Below are 21,158 nucleotides of genomic sequence, written 5' to 3'. Positions count from 1 at the left end.
CACACTATACAGGCAAATTCTATTCGTTGCTTGCAAATACAGGATTTAATTGCAAGAAAATGATGTGTATTCTTGATAAAATAAGCAGAGTACGAGCTACTGAGCAGCCCAAAGTGCTCATCACAATGCTGTGGGAGTGAATCTAAGTTGGAAGAGAACTGGAGAGCTTGCATATTTCTCCATCCTTGCTGATGCACCCTCTTTTTTGGCCGGTCTAACTGGACAGGTAGAATGCTTTACTAACACAGCTATGGTGCTTTCAGCATCCCCAAGTAGCACAAATATCCCTACACAGCATGGCACAGCACTAACTGCTCATTCTCATTTTCACATGGCACTCACTGTGATGTTACGAAGAGCAAAATAGCTTCACCAGACTGAAATCAAAGCATGCAAGCAGTTTCTCTCCCCACTTCCTTCTTCCTAGTATTTCACTGATCAAAAATGATTCTAAGAACAGCTTCTGTGACAGGAAAATCCAGGTTAAATAGATAAGAATATTTATAACTAAAATCAAAGATTTATTGCAAAAAATCTGCCTTTCTGATACAAGTCCTGCAGCTTGTGCACCCCTTTTTTCTTCTCATTCACCAACCCAGAATACTAACCATAGTCAACCAACAAATAGAAACATGGAAATGTAAGTAAAATAAAAGAAAAAAAATTTACAATTAACATATTCAGCAAAGCAGACCTTGAGAGTGTATTTTGAGTACTTTGCTGTTAAGGTTGCTTGGCACTACTTGGGTGCATAGTTACAGAGTTCAGGATTAATAATATGAAGATTGCTGTAGTTAGCCTATAAAAAAAATTAAAAGTTCAAGCTACATAAGCATTTATCTATTCTATTGTGCATAAATGAATAGTCTAGTCCTTTAGTCTCATAGGGCTATTACTTAGTTCAGACTTAATATTTAGTAGCACTTCAAGTGTCCTGTTGCACATAAACAGAAATGACATTGCAGGTTTCTCTCTGAGTCAGTAGTACTTTTGAGAAGTCTTGTAAACTCCGGACAGTATATTCTTTTTCAACAAATTCATTTGATAGTGCCCTTTCTTGATTAGAAATTCTAATCTTGTTCTAAAAAAAAGTCTGTCAATTTCTTTCTCTTGGAGAATTCCTCAAAATTAATCAGTATATTTTAAAGCTACCTGTTGAGGTAGTAACTCTTCAGAAGACAACAGACATGAGATGTGAGGGTAAATTCACTCAGCATAACCTGACACTGCTTCTGCAGCATCTGCAGAAAGAGACAGTTTATGTAGCAGATGATGTGTCTACAGGGGAGTGACTTTCTCTTATTTCCTTCTTCGGTGCAAAATACTTCAGCTATAAGTGAATGCTTGTTGCCAGCCTGGAGGATTATTTCTTAGTAAAGCATTTCCCTTCAATATTCAGTGCCTAATCTCATTCGCTCTACTTCAGTACAAATGGCTATCCATCCCTTAAAATCTTAAATTCTCATTGTCCTCTTCTGTTTTTTCAACACACAGAATTGACTGAGACAACTCCAGCATACTGAAGACTGAGAAACGATGGCAGTCTTTTTCATTAACCTAGCCAGCTCTGGAGGCACCTACCAACAAAAGAACTTTTATTTCAGAGCACTGTTCACACAAGTCAACCTGAAGCAAAAAAATCCCCCACCCAAACCCAGCCATATGTCCTCTCTGAGAAACTACTTTTTTCCTGTCCAGTCTATGTTTGATCCTTTCTTTAGCCAACAAACCTGCTGCCTGTAAAGCAGTACTTTGTGACACAATCACCAAAGCTATTAGAGCAATGCGGTTTACTCACTTTCAAGTCTAACACTAGACACTCTATTCAAATATTTCTGCCAAGCTTCTGCTTTGAAGTAACTGCCTCTAGATTTCTCTTCCTGTAGATTTCCTAACTTTAATTGGCTTCTACTGCCAAAGTTTGCTTTTCCTTCTCAATCCATTCTTTCTATGTCTTTCTCCATGGTACTAGATATTTTAAAGATACCAATTTTCAATATAGCATCTTCCAGAGCTGTATTAACACCATTTTGCACTTTGTAACTCTTTACAACCAGAGAATACAAACCGGACAATAATTATAAGAATTGTGGCCTTACGATGTCATGCCTCTAACTATTCCAAGATTTCACTGGCACTGCTAAATAAAAGCTTTAAAATCTCTCTCAAAACCACTGATAACTCCAGGAAATATGCTTACTCTCCTGCTTACTGATCTTTGGTAACTGAGGACTATAATCTCTGCTTTATAAAATTTTAAATTACAAAATGAATTTTTAAACCCAAATCAAAAGCCTGATGGTCTCACTAAAACTATTTCATAACTCCGTAAATACTATACCATTTGGGATTTTCTCATAAAATTATGCTCATTTTCATGATCACGGTAACAATGGGAGCATACTAACAAGCTAACAATTGGCCTTTGTTGATTTTATCTTCTCTTAAAGCTAAGGATAATTATTAGGGTTTCAAGTTCCATTTGCAGAATTTCAAATCTGTACCATGCCTGTAGTAATCAGCTCTTCAGCATGCTGACAAATGACCACTTTTGTAGCAATAACTAATGTAAAAATCTACTTTAGGAGTTACGCATTACCTTGGCAAGGCCTAAAAGTGAAGGTTAGAACCTGGGCCACAGTAAAGTTAACAGCAAAACCATCCCCGAGCAACTAATGGATGAAGACTTCAATTACAGCAGTTATCGTGAGCTACTTCTGACCCACTGACTACAAATCTGACACCAGAACAATTTATCTGGAAAGCTGCCCTGCCTATACTGCTAGGTGTGACTCCAGTGCCTCATGGGACTGTATGATTTGTCAGGTTTCCTAGAGCTCCTCAACCGAAATTCATTCTTAAGTAACTCAAGGAGTTGATAAATTTAAAAATGAACTTTTTGTCCCAATATTTCAATGAATCAACAAAAGTAAAACAAAGAACAAAGCTAGATAAGTCTGCAACATTTCCAAACAGTGCAGTGAACCTGGCAGTAGAGTCAAAATCTCTGGGGGTTCACTATACATGATACAAGAAGTCTGAGGTTGCTGTGGCTGATGACAGCTTCTGCCTTATTCACATTAAGTAAAGTCTCTAATATTTAATCAACTGCAATTCAAAAATAATAATAATAAATTTTAAAAACAGCTCCAAAAGCTCAGGTTCTGTTTCACTGTTTTTAAATTAACACCAAAAGCAAAAATGGTCGAAGACATACACTGCTCTTCAGATTTGTTGCTTGCATCTGTCTCCTTCACACTAAAGAAATCGCTCCTTATTTTTACTTACAGCCTTCAGAGTCACTGACAAGCTCCTTTTATGGACTTCCAAGGGGAAGAAAGATCATAGAAACACGGCAATGCAATCAGTCAGGCCAGGACATTTTTGTGATTCCTTGAAAGGGACAAACTGGTAGCACAGCTAGGATCCTACCTGGAATCAGACATATGCCACAAGCCAATAATATGATTTGGCTCATGGAGATGATGTGAGTACAAGTGAGATTCATTACTTGCTTATATATCAACTTATGATATAACACAAGATTTCATTTTTTTCCAATGCAAGGCACAACGTCAAAATGCAGTACTGCTCAGATTTGGAAGGGGACGTGTGTCTGGGCTGTGTACAGTTGGTAAGGCTCAAAACATCATTCACTGAATTGTTATAATGATTCATCTCTTCATTTTAACAGAATGCTACATGTATCATACTGCCAGCATTAGCTAGTACAGTTGTTCTACAGAAGACTTCTGAAAAGGTTTCTTTTTAAGTGCTTGATTTCCTGAGATCACATTTCAGTCGTAACCCAGTTATCAAACTGTAGGTGACACCCCTGAAGTATGACTACTTGGTTTAGAGAAAAACACACCCCTTGAAAGTTATTTCCTGACAGATTACCTCTTTTAGCTATTTATTTGCATAATATTGGTGAATAAAATACCTGAAAAATTTGCTAAACTTGGTTTGGCAATACTAGTTTACCAATGCAATATTACTGCAAAACACAGAGTTCACATTCTACCTAAAACACACATGCAAAAACCCGTAAGACGTCCGTATGGCACAGCTGACTGAGTGCAAAAATACCTCCCTCATCAATCCTTGCAAAAAGTCAAAATGTCAGGCAAGAATAAAAATCACTATAAAATTAGTAGAATTCAGGTACTATTTTGCTTTATAAGAAAAAGAAAAATTAGCTACATTCAGGGCAGTCTTCCTCCAAATCACTGACTAGAAGAAAATCAAGATAGTCTCATATACTAGAGGATGGAGGAAAAGCAAAAGCTGCTCAGTCATCGGTCCGCAGATGGTGAGAATTGCACTGTGCATCACTTTTCTTGAGTTTTATTTTAAAAAATAATTATATTAATTGTCATTACAATTATTATTTTAAATTTTTTATTATTTTATTTTAGCTATTTAACTATTCTTATCTCAAACCACCATGAGTTTTAGTTTTTTGTTCCAATTCTCCTCCCCATCCCACTGGGATGAAGGAGGAGTGAAAGTGTGGCTTGTGGTGCTTAGTGTCTGGCTAGGGTTAAATCACAACATTTGCACATGTCAAAATACCAGGGACTTTAGAATTGACAAATCCTCTTACATTTTCTTGACAGCTGGCATATACTACTTACTATTTAAGATCATCATAAAACAGTAGTATTAATTCTTTCTAAACAATGAATAAAATTACCAGTGTTCCTTACATGAACAGGTAATTTTCACTGGTAGCTTGTCTATACATGTGTTTATTCCCTACAGTCACACTCTGAGCCCCTTCTTGTTCTTAATACCACGCTACTTCTAAAGCTATGTAACAAGAAAGGAAATAACAATGTGGAACCCTTTTCAATAAAGAAGCTGTTCTTGTGAGAGAGAAGGTTCACCACCTGCATTCATCCATACCCAAAAATTAACAATGCAGCAAGTAATAGAAGTAAAATGCTGAAGAACAAGGAATTAAATTCTTGATGATTACCATTAGAAGACAGAACAAATTGCTTACTGGAACTGGACAGCAACAGAGTATATAGATTGCAGTGTGTTTTTAGTTGCAGTGTATTTTTAGTTTTTTATAATCAACACAAATTCTGGGAAATACCAGAAATTCTACAAGCTTGTGAATTCTCAAAAGACAAAATGCTTGTTCAATCTTGCCTAACAATTACTATGAGCAACAGCAAAACACAGATTCAATCTCTTGTTTTGCTCTTTGATGCTATATATTCTTGAATGGAATTATAGAAAACCCTTCAGTGTCTTAAGGGAAAAAGAAAGACCAACCAGAACCACAAAGTAGAAGATAAAAGCCAACAACCACCAAGAAGCAAAAGAAGCCATAAGAGATAGGAAAGTAAAAGCTAAAAATGAGGCTTCTGATCAGCATATGTTCCTCTCCTAACCATCAGGCTCATTCACCTGTCTTCAAAACTTTGGAGACAAAATGGCAAAATGAATATTAGTAAAAGCAAGTAGTTTTATTCTAGTGTGCAGATCGTGTTCAAGTTATTTTAGACCTGCAACTAATTAATAGCAACAGGAAATTATTAGACAAAATTAAGGGATAAAACTTCCAGTTAAGGTCCTGGTATTTCTTGTTTTCACAAATAGGCTTTAGCAGTCTGTTAACAGACAGTGCCAGTCAGATAAAAATGGAGCTTTAGCCATTCTTAGTTTTTTTTCCTCTGAGTGATCTAAAATGCTGTAATCTCAAACAAGAACATCAAATCCCCCCCCAGAGAAGTGATTTTATTTGCTTGTGTTCACAGATGGCAAGAGGTAAAGAGTTCTTCAAATGACTAGAATAAGATCAGTAAAAAACATCCCACATACAATGTGGTCATCTTACTAGATAACACATACTACTTCTTGTCCCTTTAGTATTCTGTACCTCAGTAAAACAGCAAAATTAGTATAACCTCACTGAGCTACAGAAATTGTCCTAAACTTCCTTTACATTGTTACCTTTCTGCATACAAGAAGATACTTTCACTGCTTTATCTAATCTTGCAAGCATAGCCTAGACACATCATATGTTGAATAAGTAAAGAGAATTTTTAGAAATTCATTTTTTTCCAAATGTGAGGAATAAAAGACAAACATATATACAGCTAACAGACTTCAACATCTGTTTGCAGGGGGTGGTGGTTTGGGGTGTGTGTGTGAAGAATCAGAATTGATAAATTTTTTCAGACACATATTGAATGCATTTCTTAGTATAGATTAAAACCTGTAATTATCCTTTGCTTATTCCACCCAAGTTTTGAATTAACATAGACCTTCAGATGATTAATGAATGCTACTATGTCTTCTTTCTTAAGTGATTTATGAAAAAATATCTTCACTTGGAAAGGCACTAAAATAAAGTAAAAAAATAAATGTTGTGTGTGCAGTTAGGGTCCAAACAGTCTCTAAATGAAAAATGTATAAAACTTGATCACTGCAAGATGTATGTATATGAAACTTTCAGCTAATACTCAGGTCTTCTGTATTCATCAATTCTTTTGACAAAAATGATAGGTATAACATAATTAGGCAGGGAAAAAGCAGAACTTTGTAGGAACAGAACCTAAATGAAAAAGTAGGGGCCACTATCCACCCCACTGATCAACATGAAGGTGATATGATGACATGCAATTAACCAGCTACACACTAAAGATGTAGTACAACAAATCACAGCCAGTTTCCAACAGTCAGCAACAAACTCACCTGAAGGCACTGGTACCATTAGTAAGGCAACTAATACAATTATACCCTGAATCAATATATTAAAAGCAAGTCTTTTAGTAGGGGATGACATGGAATACATTAACATCAACAATACTAATCAGGCCTTGATCCATTATGTACTCCATATAATTATGTTCATCCATAATTATAAAATATTAAGACAAACGTCCATTTAAATGGATGATGCAGCAGCATATTAAAGCGTTCTAAATATTTCTCAACCTTTTTCTAATATATATTAAGCATATACTTGACCAGAAGAGTGGAACAAACCATTTGAAAATATTCAGCTCTGCCAGCAAAAGAGGTAACACCAGTAGATAAAGAAAATCCTGAAAAATCCATCCTAATTCCCCAATAAATACCAAGAATAAAAGCAAACTTTGATGTAGGAGATTTTTAAAAAGTCATTCTTTCTGCCATTGGTAAGTAGCAAATATAGTTCACAACATTATAATATACTAATTTTGCATTTCTGTAATGAGTTTTCAGCATTTCTTTTAAGCAACAGGTTAGCACTTTAAACTAAATGCCTAATTCCCTTGCAACAAGACAGTCTTATAAAGTGTAACAACCCTTACAGACACATACGTATCAACTGTGACAAGAAATGTACTTGTTACACAGCCTATATGAAGCTTTTCATAACAGACAAGGCTTCATACAACCAAGACTCTGTTATTATACAGCACTCCTCTAGATGTTTTCAAAACTTTGGCACATTCAAAAAAATGCAGAGAGGGAAAGGGGGAGAGAGAGAGAGATATGGACTCCAAAAAATATAGGCAAAGGGCATTACAGAACAATGAGAAACCATAATAAAACCCTTTCTTGAACTGTAAAATAATAGCAGTAACAAGGGAGAAAGAGAAAGGGTGCTGGTTGATTTTCCTTGAATGTTGTCACTTGCAACAGAAGTGGCCTGGATCACAGGTTTTTTTTCTAAGGCCAAGGCTTCTCTACCTTGCTGTTGCTGGCTGGACATGACCAGGGTAAGATCTCCTTGTGCTCGTGGCTTGCCTTTGTCTAGCAAGGAAGGACTGTCCTGAGCCTGTACTAGCCAGTCTATCTTCTGCTGCTTTTTTATGCAGAGTCATTCCCTATGGACAAAGAGATACTTCTCAGTGAATACCAACACATAACATGAAACAATTTTACTCATTTACTTTTTTTTTCTTATCTCCTTCTTCACCAACATTAAGCTATTTTGTATTTCAAACATGAAGCATTATATTTTCAAGGATAAAGCAAGATATTTTTCCTAATTCTCAGTGTTCTTCATCCCCACTCCTACCATTGTAGGGTTTGGAGTCACTGTCAAGAAGAAGGTCCCCGTGTCCCAGATTTGAACATACACTTCTCCACATAAAAACATGGTAACTGGACAAGTCTTTTTAAAAATGCTTCCCCTACCCACCCCGGCCGCCCTTCAGCATGTTGAGCTAGAAGAGTACTTTTCTTCTGAAAATAAAGTGTTGTCACCCTCTGTGAAAATACCAGCTCATATGGCAGGTATGAGCTGGTATTATCTTGAGAGTATGTTTTCAGAGGGAGTAAATGCAAGGAGGAAATGAGGGAAGCTGTGATGAACTGTAGTTGTGTATAAAAGCAGAGGCAAATTAGAGAAAGACACAGACAAAGCTATCAGTGCTCATCCTGGTGTTCATGACAGGCTATTAAACCACATCTCTTAGCTCAGGCTTGTCTCCTGCTTGTCAGTGGGACTAACACTACTAATGCTACACTAACTGCTTGAAAATACCTTCAATATTTAAAGGATTCAAGCACTCTGCTTAAGTACCATTTTTGGCTTACTATTCATGGACATATAAGAACACAGAACAGCAAGAAGGAAACTCTTCCAAGGGAAACCGAAAAAGATTAATTTTAAACTCTATGATGAAGCAGAATGAAACATGAATGTTACACAGGTCAGGGATTCTTTCTATCCGAAGAGCAGTTTCAATGCAGCCACCCTCTGCCAAAGAGAAGTCTTGAACACATTTGACAAACGTGAAAAATCTCCTGGCATACAGGCCCAACAAAAGCTGTAAGGCTGCAAAGAATATGTCCTTATGGTTTGAATCATTTATGTGAGTCTTAGCCCTGTGCTCGTTGCATGGGCCTAAACTTGCACGCAAGTTAAAGGGGTCATTTCTCAGAGTGCTTACTGCAGCAAGAAAGCTGTACTATTTTTCTTGTGACCCTTCATTAGAAATGACTGGAAGACCAGAGAGTGGAGAATCAAAGAAGGAAGTAAATTTGAGCACTGTAAATCAGTATAACTGAAGGGCTGGAATTACAAAACAGTAATCTGAGGTATCCTTCCCTCTAGAAAGGGCCATTTCTGGCTTTAAAACTTGAAAATAATGAACATGTTATTTTTCATTTACCCCAACGTTATCATAGGAACATACTCTTATATAGTGATAAATTATTAAAAAGCAATTGTGTTTTTGCCTGTGTGTTGGAAAATGCTTTTCAAACAAACAAACAAAATGTACATGAGTAAATACTGTTATAAACCACTGAAAACCAACTATCATTAGTGTGGGGGGGGGGGGGTTTAAATCAAAAGTTTGGGAGATTCTTACCATATTGTACCAGGCACTAACAATAAATTTCTCCTCCATTTCTCTTTGACTTTTTGTTTTTTCATATTCTTTCTATAAAACAAACATCAAAAAAAGCATACATTTAAAACCAAAGTATAATAGAAGTATTAGTCTATACTTAAAAAACAATGAAGTAATAAGCATCTACCAGCAAACATGATTACTACCTCTAATGAATGAAACATTCTATCCCGCTCCTGCAACTGATTTTTCAGAGCCTGAATCTCAGGAGCTGCACCCTGGTTCTGCTTAGGATCTAAGGTGCGGATGACCTGCAAGAGAAAACCAGTTTGTTTTGAATTAAATCATGCTAAAGCAATCTAATTGAAGGGGAAGATATCAAGGAATTCCAACCTTTTAAGTCAGGTTAAAAAATAAGTTAATTAAAACACCTCAGTGATAAGAAAGGACACTCCAAAATGTGAAACAGAGTGATGTGCAGTTTTAAGAGGCTGATTCCTCTAAAACAATCTTGACAGTCAGCATAACAGAGGCTCTGCCTCTGAACATCAGCCATGATACATTAGAACATCTGAAAGGAAAAAGTGACGCCTCTGTTTCAGTAACCCAGACTCATATATGCAGTTCCTACCCCTAGCTGCACTACCCTGGGGCCACAGTGGTAAAAACATTTTCTCAAAGGTTTCTCTATAGCTAGGGTTTACATACCTGTCAATTCCTCATGCTTGAGGAAAGTCTGCTTTGGTCCTTATGGAAAGATGTCATTATTTACCTTATCTAGGGTAATTATGAGGTGTCATTTCTAGATAGCTCTGTTAAGCCAAGAAGCATTCTGTGCCACATGCAGGATCATTATGTTACTAATAAGCCAAAGGGACACCTAGTTATGTTTCTGGTATCCACCACGGGTAGCAGGACTGCTAGCAAACACAGAGCTAAACCAAGAACGCATACAGCAAAATGCCTAGATTCCTGAGCCTTCAGTAGAAAATACCTTAAAAACCCCCGGGTATATAGAAAGAGAATGTCACTCATGAACGAGGATTCATAAAAGTGTACCGTGTTTCTGAGAAAATATACATTAGACCTGGATATAGTTTCTATAGTGAATGGCTGTAATGATTGTACTCGTGTTCACAAAAAAAAAACCACAACCTGAAAATTGATTAAGAAGATTGGAAAAAGCTAATTAAACTAAATAATTAATGCTACTGTTGCATAAAACACCCTATAGTAACACAGTACACACAGTACATACAAATAAATCTTACTGTGACTTTGTCATTCACTGGAATACTCTGAGACAAAGTCAGCAACATAAGATGTAAAAAAACCAAACCAAAACAACCAAAAAACAAACCCCAAAAAAGAGATTTGTTTAGATTTCCTGAAGATGCTTGAAACATCTCACAAGAAGTCACTGAGGAAACGACACAGAAGTAGAAGAGGGAAGCATAAAGTTTTGTCAAGTTAGAAACCTAACTTGCACAAAGCAATGTAATGATATATAGCAGTAGCAAAGATCTTGATACTACCATGACCAGATGAACAAAACCACAGGTATGCTTTTAAGAAATCCAAATAAAATATCAATGTATAGTAAAAGAAGAAATGGGACAATGACTGAGATCACAGAATTGCCATTTCAAAGCTGGTAGTATACCCATATCCTCAATAGCATACTTAAATATTAGCCACCTCCTCAACAGAAGCATATATTAAACAGTAGAGGCAAAGAGAATCTGAACGTCAGAGAAACGTAACAGCTCTCAAAGTTTGTTCAGTTAAAAAGAGCACTTTACTTGGAAAAAGTATCAACAAAACAGTTCACATAATATCAGTTTCTAATCCAGTTAGCTAAGTCAGAACATTAACAGAAATCAGGGGCAAAAGATGAACAAAGAAAGCAAAACCAAATTTGAATTGGTAAAGGTGGCTCTGGCACTATATAATTAATTACTTCTGCCTGTGAATTCTGAGTCCCTCAAAAACAGTAAGCAATTTATGTGAGCAATTAGGACCTGATGAAATCTGAAGTAGGTAAAAGTTGTATTTATAAAAAAGTATATCAAATAATCTGTTCCATGTAAGACAGGACATTACTGACTGAGCACCAGAAGAAGCCTATACCACTCAGAAACATACACAAACAGATCCAGACACCTGGAAAGAACTCCAAACTTCCTTTTACCTCTCTGGCAAACTGATAAAGCCAGAGTTTGTTGGTCCAACTGTGCCTGTACTTGGTGTTACTAAGCAATATTTGTGTGTACAAAGAGGTAAAACTCTTCACGGTAACTACGCCAGAAGTCCCCAAAAGTCCCAGCACAGATGTCAATTAAAGAGTACTTTTGCTCGCAGACCTTCCTTCCCTTGAGTTGGTTTAGATGGGTGATACTCCAATTCTAAAATACAGCACAGCTACTTCGATTTATTTCCATACCACCGGTCCTAGTACAGACACTGCTTCAGCTGATCTATACATTTGTCACTCAGAGACAGAAGTCTGGAAGAACTTTTGCAAAGAAATAGGTTATCACAGCATTACAAAGGGTTTAACACCCTCTCCTTGTCATCAGCTGATGTGAAAGTGTGCTTAACTACGTTTGTCTGGGTGACTCAAATATCTGTAGCAGTCAGTATAGGTTACAGAGGCATCAGAAGGGCTAATAGATAGGTAGCAAAAGGGGACAGTCATGGACACAAACCCAGGGCAAAATCTGCAGAATTAATTAGTTACCGTAATGCTACAAAGACAAAAAGATCTGAATGGGCCTTCCTTCTCCTTTACTTGGTAGTATGTATAGTTACCTCCTTTATTCTTATCACTGCAGAGTGTGGTGCAGTGTGGTACGTGTGGTGCTGTCTGTCACAGAGGAATCATTCAAGTGGAACATACATACTTACACTTTTGGCCTTTTCCAAATACTTTTTGTATCGTTCTTCCATTTGCTTCATCTCCTCCTCCTTTTTCCGTAAAGCTTCTTGTAATTCTTCAATTTTGAGTGCTTTATGTCAGGAGATGGATGCATTGGAAAAATAACATAATTATACTATGTTTATTTTCATGTTTTTCCACAGATACTTAAGGCACTGCTAGAATTTGTTTCAGTTAAGGTAAGCTCACGTAAGGAACATGATGTAGCAGGTACCATAGCTTTAATTACTAAACATCTCAAAACCACAATAAAAATATGTACTCTTATACAGTCTCATGACATAGTTGGTTGTACACAGATTTTGCCTTTTTTTAAATTAAGAAAAAATAAAGAGAAATAGAATCATAAATCAATGCCATTACTGAACACACATTTTGAGTTTAGTAATGAATTACAGATTCCATAATATCTTGGTATTGTAACTCAGATAAGTATGAGCTTTCCTATTTTATGTAAGAGGAATAATTCTTCATAGGCACAACTCTTGCTTAAATCTCCTAAACTGCAACACTGAACACCATTTATCAGAGTCAAGGCATGAATACAGTCAATTTAATTTCCCCCACATTTTTTAAGCATCACCACAAACCAGTAGGACAATTTCATTACACACCTTTTCCTGTGTTGATACAAGAATATGTCAAGACACTACTGCTTGTTCACCTTTGAACATCTTTGATACATCATCTCAGTTCTCAGAAAACAAAAATAAAACCCCAAACAATTGCATCGCCCTGGATCAAACACCATATAACACGGTGTCTGGTTCTTGGACAACATTAGATACTTGCCAACCCTCAGTCCATCTGTTTTGGCACCTCATTTTGAAACATTCTTTTGTATTTTTCCTACAGTTTCTCTCCCAGCACTCAGAAAATACTAAACTGGTAACAGGATCAACTAAGATTTTCACTGATCAGTAAGAGGACCAAGAGCAGATGGTTTCCAAGACTGCCATAATTCATTTTTCAAAATGTGCCATGATTCTTGTATAATGCCCAAGCACTTTGCCATATCCAGCATAGTTAAAAGAATCTGGAAAAAATAATTTATGTACCTTTTCTGAGTGTGGAAAGAAAGAAAGAAGGTAGAACTATTTTTATTTTATCAAGACAAAAGATCAGACCTAGGTTTTTAAAACACAACTTGTAATTTTAGTAAACTATAGAAGCCTCAATATGCCCTAATGTTTAGAAGCTAGTGAGTTAGAAGACCATTATTACACTCTCACTGAAGCTTATCAAGTATGACAGAATTATGTGTTTATTAGCTACTCATTATGTCCATCAACCTCATTTTCAACTGTTCTAGCATTTTCTAAGAAGTGGAATTTATAACATATTCTGCTAGCTCAACACAAATGAAAATTCTTTTTGGATACAGAATGTATGTAATGAATACTGAACTGATATTTTAATTTTCTCCATCTCTTTATGAATAAGATTGCTTTGGCACAAACCAGAAAAGTTGCCATTGGTTGCAATCTATTGCCCTGTTCTCTAACAAATAGGCTTGGGAAAAGACAATCTACCTCCTTCAACACTTCTCAGGAAAAAAGTAGCAATAATGTGCTAAAAAGCAGCTGGATGCTGGGTTCCAGATAACACCTGAGCAATATGACATATCCTATATTCTCTTTGACCAATGTCTGAAAATTTTCTCAAATTACAACACAGTTCTGAAAGCACACTGAAGGAATACATATTGGGAGTTAAAAATAAGACAGTGGATGGCAGCAAGGATCTCCTAAATTAGGGTCTTAGGAGACATGACAGTTCTGAACAACTGAGGTTCAATGACAGGTACAACTTGTTATTTCTATTCACTGTAAATTCTTACTATGGTGGTCTTTAAAATGTGATCCTCTGCATTTCAACTGTTAAAGCTTTTTTTTTGTCATTATAGCTTCCAGAGAGATAAACAACTTACATACCACTGACACTTAAAATGCACATTTTGTTTGTCTTGCACCTGCTATAGATATTATAATTAAAGCCCTTGCACATGAAATACTTTACAAAAGAAATGGACTGCACAGGTAACTCACAACTGTTATTGCATCTTGGTTCCAAATCTTCAATAATAGCTCTTTTCTTCTGTAGCTCATTGTTAGCTTCATGAAGCTTCTCACTGTTACAAACCATAAAAGCACATAATGTTTTCCCAATATTTTTACTGTGCTTGAATGAACATAAGTGATACAAAAAATCCTCAGATAGTGATATATCTCTAAAAGCATGAATGATTTTTGCTGTGGAGCACAAGCACAAATGACAGTGTCACTGTGGAAATATTTGTTAAATAAGCTGAAAAACATTACGGTGTATGGAGAACAGTCATCTTCATTTTCAATAATTATAATTATAAACTCAATTTAGAATTTACAGTTAATTGTACAATGCTCAAAATGAATACTTATAATTGAGATTACACTAAGAAAGAATGACTAAACCCACAGGCAACAGAAACAACTTTGTTTTTGCAAGCCAGTCAAAAAAGCAAACAGCTCTTTGCATTTTAGGGAAATAAAAGAGGTGCAGAAATAGCAGAACAAAATGGTAACACTTCCTAAACAGTTACCTTTTTGCCACAATGTATACTAAAGAGTAATCAAATTAATTTTGTTTACATTAATATGCTTTCCTCAGAACAAAGTTACCTACTCCTCTTGAGTAAAGATCTGCACAACCCTTAAGCCAAGTTTTTTAACAACCACTTCATTGCTCTTACTGCTTTCACAAAGGTTTCCTATGAGATGGAAAGAGTATCTGAACAGCAGAATCCCAAACATTCTGTATTATCTGATTTTTCTTAGTTGTGTATTTTCCAGATGCATGATTAATGACTGCCTTCCTTACCATATGGGAAACACATAATTTCAAATTGCAAACAAAATAGGCAAGCAAAATACTTACAGGTGTTCTTCAAGTTTCTTTTTCAGAAGAACTGACTAAAATAGAAAGTTAAATGTTTTATTTTAATATATTGTGAAGATTTAACATAATTTCAAAATTATTTAAACCATATAATTGTGACATTCTAACCAAAATTAAACTTTTTACTTCACTCAGTTTTAGATCACAACTTAAAAGCCATACTCTGTGGTATTAATCCTTCTCTCCATAGCTGTGTCACCTTCCTGAAATTAGAGCGCTAAATTTATAATTTTATAAATATTTTCCCAGGAACTAGATCAATAAAAGCAAGATCCAGTTGTTTTATTTTCTTCAGTACTTTCATAATTAGACTTAATAGAGTAACCTGAAATTGGAAAGTGCAGCAAAATTTGCTGGAAGAACTGTCCTACCAATACTCCAATGTAATCTGCATGAAAACATGTAGCAAATCAGTTGAAGTAAATTCCTGTCCCCAAAGAAACTAGAGGAAATAGACTGTTTCTGACTGAAGTATAGCAGAAACATTACCTTTTTTCTGTTTCTCATCTTTATTGTACAGACACATAAAATTATCATACAACTTACAGTGTTCCACTTTCTGGTTAAACAGCATTTAGATAGGATCTCTGAATAAAATCTTCCAGGTAAATTTTATTTTAATTTTAAACTCACTTCATACACAGTGAGTACCTTTCAAAAAAACCAAAACAAAACAAAAAACCCAAAACAACAACAACCACCACCAAAAAAACCCCACCCCAGTAAACGTCTATAAACTGAAAGTAGTGTTAAGTAAATAGAAAGCCATACTCACAATAGCCTTGAGCAGAAGCCCATGCCAAGAAACAGAGACTACATTAGTATAAAGCAAAAACAGCAGCCAACAGAAGAAACTTTAGAAAGTCATGAACAGAAAAAGTTAAAGCTATGCACTTTTTCACGCATGTGCATTTTTCTCCTCTGTTCTCATTGGCAGTTTCATCCTGCAACATTTTCTAAAGCATATCACTAAAACTAAAAATATAAAAATAGTAAAGAAGCACATTTGTAAATCACTGTGTTTAAACCAGAATTTCAAAGGAGAGCAACTTCTATTTTGGAAAGTGACTTTAAAACAAAAATCATACAAGTAACAAAACAGGAGAAAATACACAGTTTATTGGGATAGAAGAAAAATTAAGAGATGCATGTGTTTTTGTGGAGTGATTCTGAACTGTGTTATTGCCACACTGATTAAATACAAGACCAATGTAGAATATAAATCCAAAACTGCCTTTTTGGTTTGTATTTATCCACTACCAATCACATTGGAGATCTAGTATGTGACTGATGGTCCAGAACACCATCAAAATGTAAGATAAAATAATCAAGAAAGTTACTTCATTGCTTTTTCTCCAGTGGTCCTCCAACAAAGGTTTAAGACACCTGGCCAACAGAGGCAATTACTGTGTGCACCCAAAAAAGCTTTTAGCTTTGTTGTAGTGTAAATACTTCAAAATGTTGTCTTTGATCACATTCCTGGGTCATGCTTTTTAGTTATTTCAAAGTTGGATTTCCTTATTGCACTGTAAGAAAGAGGAGGATGTAAAAACAAGCCAGCATGACTCTATTGACTTCAGTGTCAGAAATTTGAAGGAGGTAAGGATCTGCAGTTTTTGACCATCTGGCTTTTTACTCTTCCAGTCTTCTAAAACTGCAGCAACACCATTTTTTCTTTAAGAAAAAATGTTTATATGCATCTTTCCTGGTGACAAAGCATTTGAACTGGCACCATTACTTACGTCTGATCATTTAGGGGACTACTGCTTGGTTTGAACAAGAAAGGGAAAAGTTGGCAGCAATGTTCACTTGCCTAAGGTAAGAAAGCAAAAACTGAACTCATCTTTTCTTTTGTAATCCTTGTATTGCACTTGGGCTTAGCTTGGAACAGACACAGCTACTTGTCATCATTGATTCCATGGGTCTGTTTTCCTATGTATTATTTGCATAGTACCAGCACTGTTCTGGGAATAACCCCTCTCCCATCTAGACAGATTGAATGTTCTCAGAAGCAAGAAACTAACAATGATAAACAGCACACACAATTAAAAGAAGCGGTACTGAGTTTATGCAGAGTAGTTTACCCAAGATACAAGAACAGGAAAAAGAATAAGAGGTAAAATATGTGATTTTAGCCACCCTAAGATCCTGTATATACTTGTAGCAAGGCAAATAAATTACTCCAAAAATGGGCAAACATTACAAGGCTCGGTTAGTCTCAAAGCCACATATCCACATCCCCTGCTCCTAATAAGTAATTATTGTGATTGTATTGTAATTGTTGTTCTCTCATATATGAAGACTACTCTCCTAAAAGATCCCAATTTAAAAAAAAAAAACCAACACTTTATCTAATTTTGAGCTAGTTTTACATTTAACTTCATTTAAATGTTTTATCTGTTCATAATAGAAGAACATTTTAATAACTGTAAATATTAGCAAATGCACACTTGTTGTTTTAGGTTTTCCTCTCACCGCTAACAAGATTCACTTACAAAACACCAGAAAAAAACACTTAACTCTGGTGCTGGTTTAGAAAATAGGTATCCTCCCCAATATTTAATTTCTCATTTCTTTTACATCAAAAAACTCCACAGAAATAAAGTATTTTTGCTGGAAAATTCTTTAATGATTAAACAAGCAAGGGTCTAGCTTGCGGTTAAGCTAACAACAGGATGAGGGAAACGGGCACATGACTTGAAGACTGCTTGATGAGACTGGTAATACTGTGAGATGATGACAAAAGTTATAAACAACACCATGAAGGATGGTCAGATTTCACAGACACTACAAGTAATCAAGAATAGTTTGGGTTGGAAGGGACCTTTAAAGGTCATTTAGTCCAATCCCCCTGCAATGAGCAGTAGCATCTTCAACTAGATCAGGTTGCTCAGAGCCCCCATCCAACCTGACCTTGAATGTTTCCAGTCACAGGGCACCTACTACCTCTCTCTTGACAACCTGTTCCAGTGTTTCAACAAATCAGCAAAGTGGCTGAACTTCACAGGTAACCCAACAGCTAACAGTTTTGGGGACCTTTCTGGGACAAGTCAAGTCAGGAGGATTTAGTAACTGTATCAGTAACAGCATATAAGCCAAGATTGCATATATAACAGTAGGAGAAACGACTAGGTCCAGTGGCATAGAACTAACTAAGGGCAGGCTGTTGATATACAAAGCGATTAAGGCAGAGAAAGGGAGGACAACGATGACAAGAAAGAGTGATAAGGTGGCATGCAAATGATGCAGCCAAAGCTGTTACGTGTACCTGTTGAGCAGTCCTACACATGACCACTCCATTCTGGAGGACAATAAATCAAATCTGCTATTCTGACCACACCAGGCATATCTGAGTTGAATCACTAGTCAGGAAGACTGTAATAAGGACGCCTTACCCTGTCTAGCAAGGGGAACAGCCAGGATGGACTAATCTTGCATCCCAACAGGATGTGTCAGTGCCCATTACAGGCCTAATGGCACTGATATCTTTCTAACATCTGCCTCCACTGCACTTCAATACAAAAACAAAACTGCTTCCCCATGTGGACCTCAGCAAGCAGCATGTATCAATGCAATGATGCTTGCCTAGGTTAGGATTGTGCTTTTATTACTTTTTGGGCAAGCCTAAAAAATATTTCAGCTGTGAAAACAAACAAAACTGAAGAGAAAAAAAAAAATAAAAATCAAGCCCTATCATATATTTCTGGACTGAATACCAACAGGAACTTCAGTTTTCTGGGTCAAGTGTATTTACAGTGTAAGTATACAAAAATACACACGGTAGTGCACTGTTGCAGACAAGCAGTGAAAAAAAGAAGAAACATGCTGAAAAGGATGCATCTATGAACTGTATGCCATGTCTCTCCTTATCCTTTTTCTTATGCTTCTGAAGAATCACTCTTTCTTACGGATATCTAAAGGATAACTGAGGTGGGCCCAGCACAACTTCAATTTACTTGAGCAGCTGGGTTTAATTGAGGTTTGCTCTCTGTGTGCAAGATTGGATGAGGTGTACATACTTTCAGCGGTTACTGCAGTCTCAATACTTCTAAAAGTCCATATTCTCTCTTTTGCTTCTTGAAGGGTAAATTAAATTCTACACACTGAACTCAGCAAAACAGGCCATGGGATTAGTGCTTATAAATCACCACTGGCATGAGCAGACCTACACAGAAGCCAGGAATGCAGCAAATGCATCATGAATTTGTCAGCTCTAATTTGACAAGGGCTGCCTTGTACAGCTGTACCTTGGTGTTATGCTGTTAGAAGAGACATCTCAGGTGATGCCTACATAGGCTGCCACTTGACCTGTAAGCGAGCTGCAGACACATCCTAAATTACTGTCCAAATAAGAACCTCAAAAATGGATACAATTAAAACTGCAGTAAATAAAGCTGAATTCAATTAGCTGGGGATCATTTATGATACTTAATGTCCAAGAATAATTTTTTTCATATTCTTGTTTACCCTGAAAAATCTGATTTTGGCCAATAACCAAGACAACAAAGAATATCTCAGAATCACATAATGGTATGGACCTATTTTAAAATATATTCAAAAATGCATTCTAAGTTATTTAGGAAAATAATCTTATTTGAACTCAACTAGGTGTTTTACTTTCATACAGTTTATACTGAAAAATTAAAAGGATAAGAAAAATTAAACACACTTGTAAGTGAAAATAAGCAGCTACTAAAAACTTCCACTGTTTTATATAAATCTGTTAAAATAAACCCACAAAAATAGGAAGCAACACATTACAACTTGTTGCCAATTAGCAACACAATACACTGAAATTGTGAGTATACACTGTGCAGGTACAGTCCAGCAAATCACTGCTTTCTAGAAAGTTCTAGAGCTTCTTCTCTCATATAGAAGAGATGGCAAACACAATTTTTGAGTGGAAGACTTAAAGTTGTCTTCCACACTAACTCTGCCACAACTTTATTTTTAATGTAAGAATACACATTACGTCCATACACATAAACAGAAAATGCTGCATTATGTGGAAGGGCCTAATTATTTGATTCCCCCCCTCCCCAGTTCTGGCCTGCATGGCTTCTTGCATTAGAAGATACATTTACATCCACAATTACAGAGTTTGCACTGTCAGGAAAGGCCTTAACTTTCATTAAAGAAACTAAGCCAAAAATAACTTCAGATACTTTATTAAGACATGGAGAATTAACATTTACTTAATTCTCTGCAAAACTCTAATTAAATAATTTTAATGCTAAGTTTCTATTGGAACAGACACAATTAATGAAATAAAACATATTTAATACCTTCTCTACATAGGATGGTTTTCTTTCCTAGACAAATGTCTTACTGTATCTTACAACCTATTTAGAAAAGCACAATTGAGTGATAAGACAATACAAGTAAATGTGAAAACTACCAGAAATCTCCACTTGCATATTTTATTTTTTTACAAAAATGTAAAAGTTTCGAAAATGGTAACTACTTGAATGTAAGTTTGATGTACATTTCTACTTACATCTTCAGCTTTTGAACCTTGATCCTGCAAAGATTTCTGTAGTTCTTCAACCTGGGACTGCACTTCTAGAAGTCTCTGATTTACCAATCTAGGAAAGAGATAGTATTTTGTTTTTCAGAAAAAACTAAACAACTTCAAGAGGAAGCCTGAGATTCTCAGTGTCCAATGTTTTCAGGTTATCTGCACAAGAGATGCAATACTGTATTTTATTCACAGGAAACGTACAACAGCAGTTAGAGCATACAGCCATTTCAGAGATTATAGCCTGTAGTCATCCAGAACATTTGGATACTCTTCCAGGACAATATAAATGCATGTAATAAGAAATCGTTTCTATATACATGAAACAAGAGTTTCTAACAGTCAGTTTTACTATGTGAGAGCTACTGCTTTTACATAGTCACAGAATCCTATAAATCTATAGGTTGGGAAGGATCTCCAGAGGTTATATAAATCCAACCTCTTCCTTAAAGAAGGT

At 36.0% G+C, this 21,158-nt stretch overlaps 1 protein-coding gene across 5 annotated transcripts in view; it reads right to left on the bottom strand.

The window, feature by feature from the left end:
• Nucleotides 1–21,158, bottom strand: part of HOOK3 (hook microtubule tethering protein 3) — a 77,418-nt gene that overhangs the window by 3,398 nt on the left and 52,862 nt on the right. For 3 of the 5 annotated variants that reach the window (XM_026866186.1, XM_026866190.1, XM_026866189.1), the window contains 8 exons: nucleotides 20,681–20,768; nucleotides 15,959–15,964; nucleotides 15,163–15,197; nucleotides 14,295–14,377; nucleotides 12,216–12,316; nucleotides 9,515–9,619; nucleotides 9,327–9,398; nucleotides 7,696–7,832 (listed from right to left, as the gene is read on the bottom strand). In XM_026866186.1, coding sequence (XP_026721987.1) covers nucleotides 7,696–7,832; nucleotides 9,327–9,398; nucleotides 9,515–9,619; nucleotides 12,216–12,316; nucleotides 14,295–14,377; nucleotides 15,163–15,197; nucleotides 15,959–15,964; nucleotides 20,681–20,768 — 627 coding nt within the window. The remainder of the gene's footprint in view (nucleotides 1–7,695; nucleotides 7,833–9,326; nucleotides 9,399–9,514; nucleotides 9,620–12,215; nucleotides 12,317–14,294; nucleotides 14,378–15,162; nucleotides 15,198–15,958; nucleotides 15,965–20,680; nucleotides 20,769–21,158) is intronic. The other 2 variants (XM_026866191.1, XM_026866188.1) reach the window with 2 other exon arrangements.

This window comes from Athene cunicularia (genome assembly GCF_003259725.1).
Source record: "Athene cunicularia isolate RWA chromosome Z unlocalized genomic scaffold, athCun1 chrZ_part2, whole genome shotgun sequence".
Classification (NCBI taxonomy): Eukaryota; Metazoa; Chordata; class Aves; order Strigiformes; family Strigidae; genus Athene; species Athene cunicularia.
This window is presented reverse-complemented; position numbering and strand designations above follow the sequence as displayed.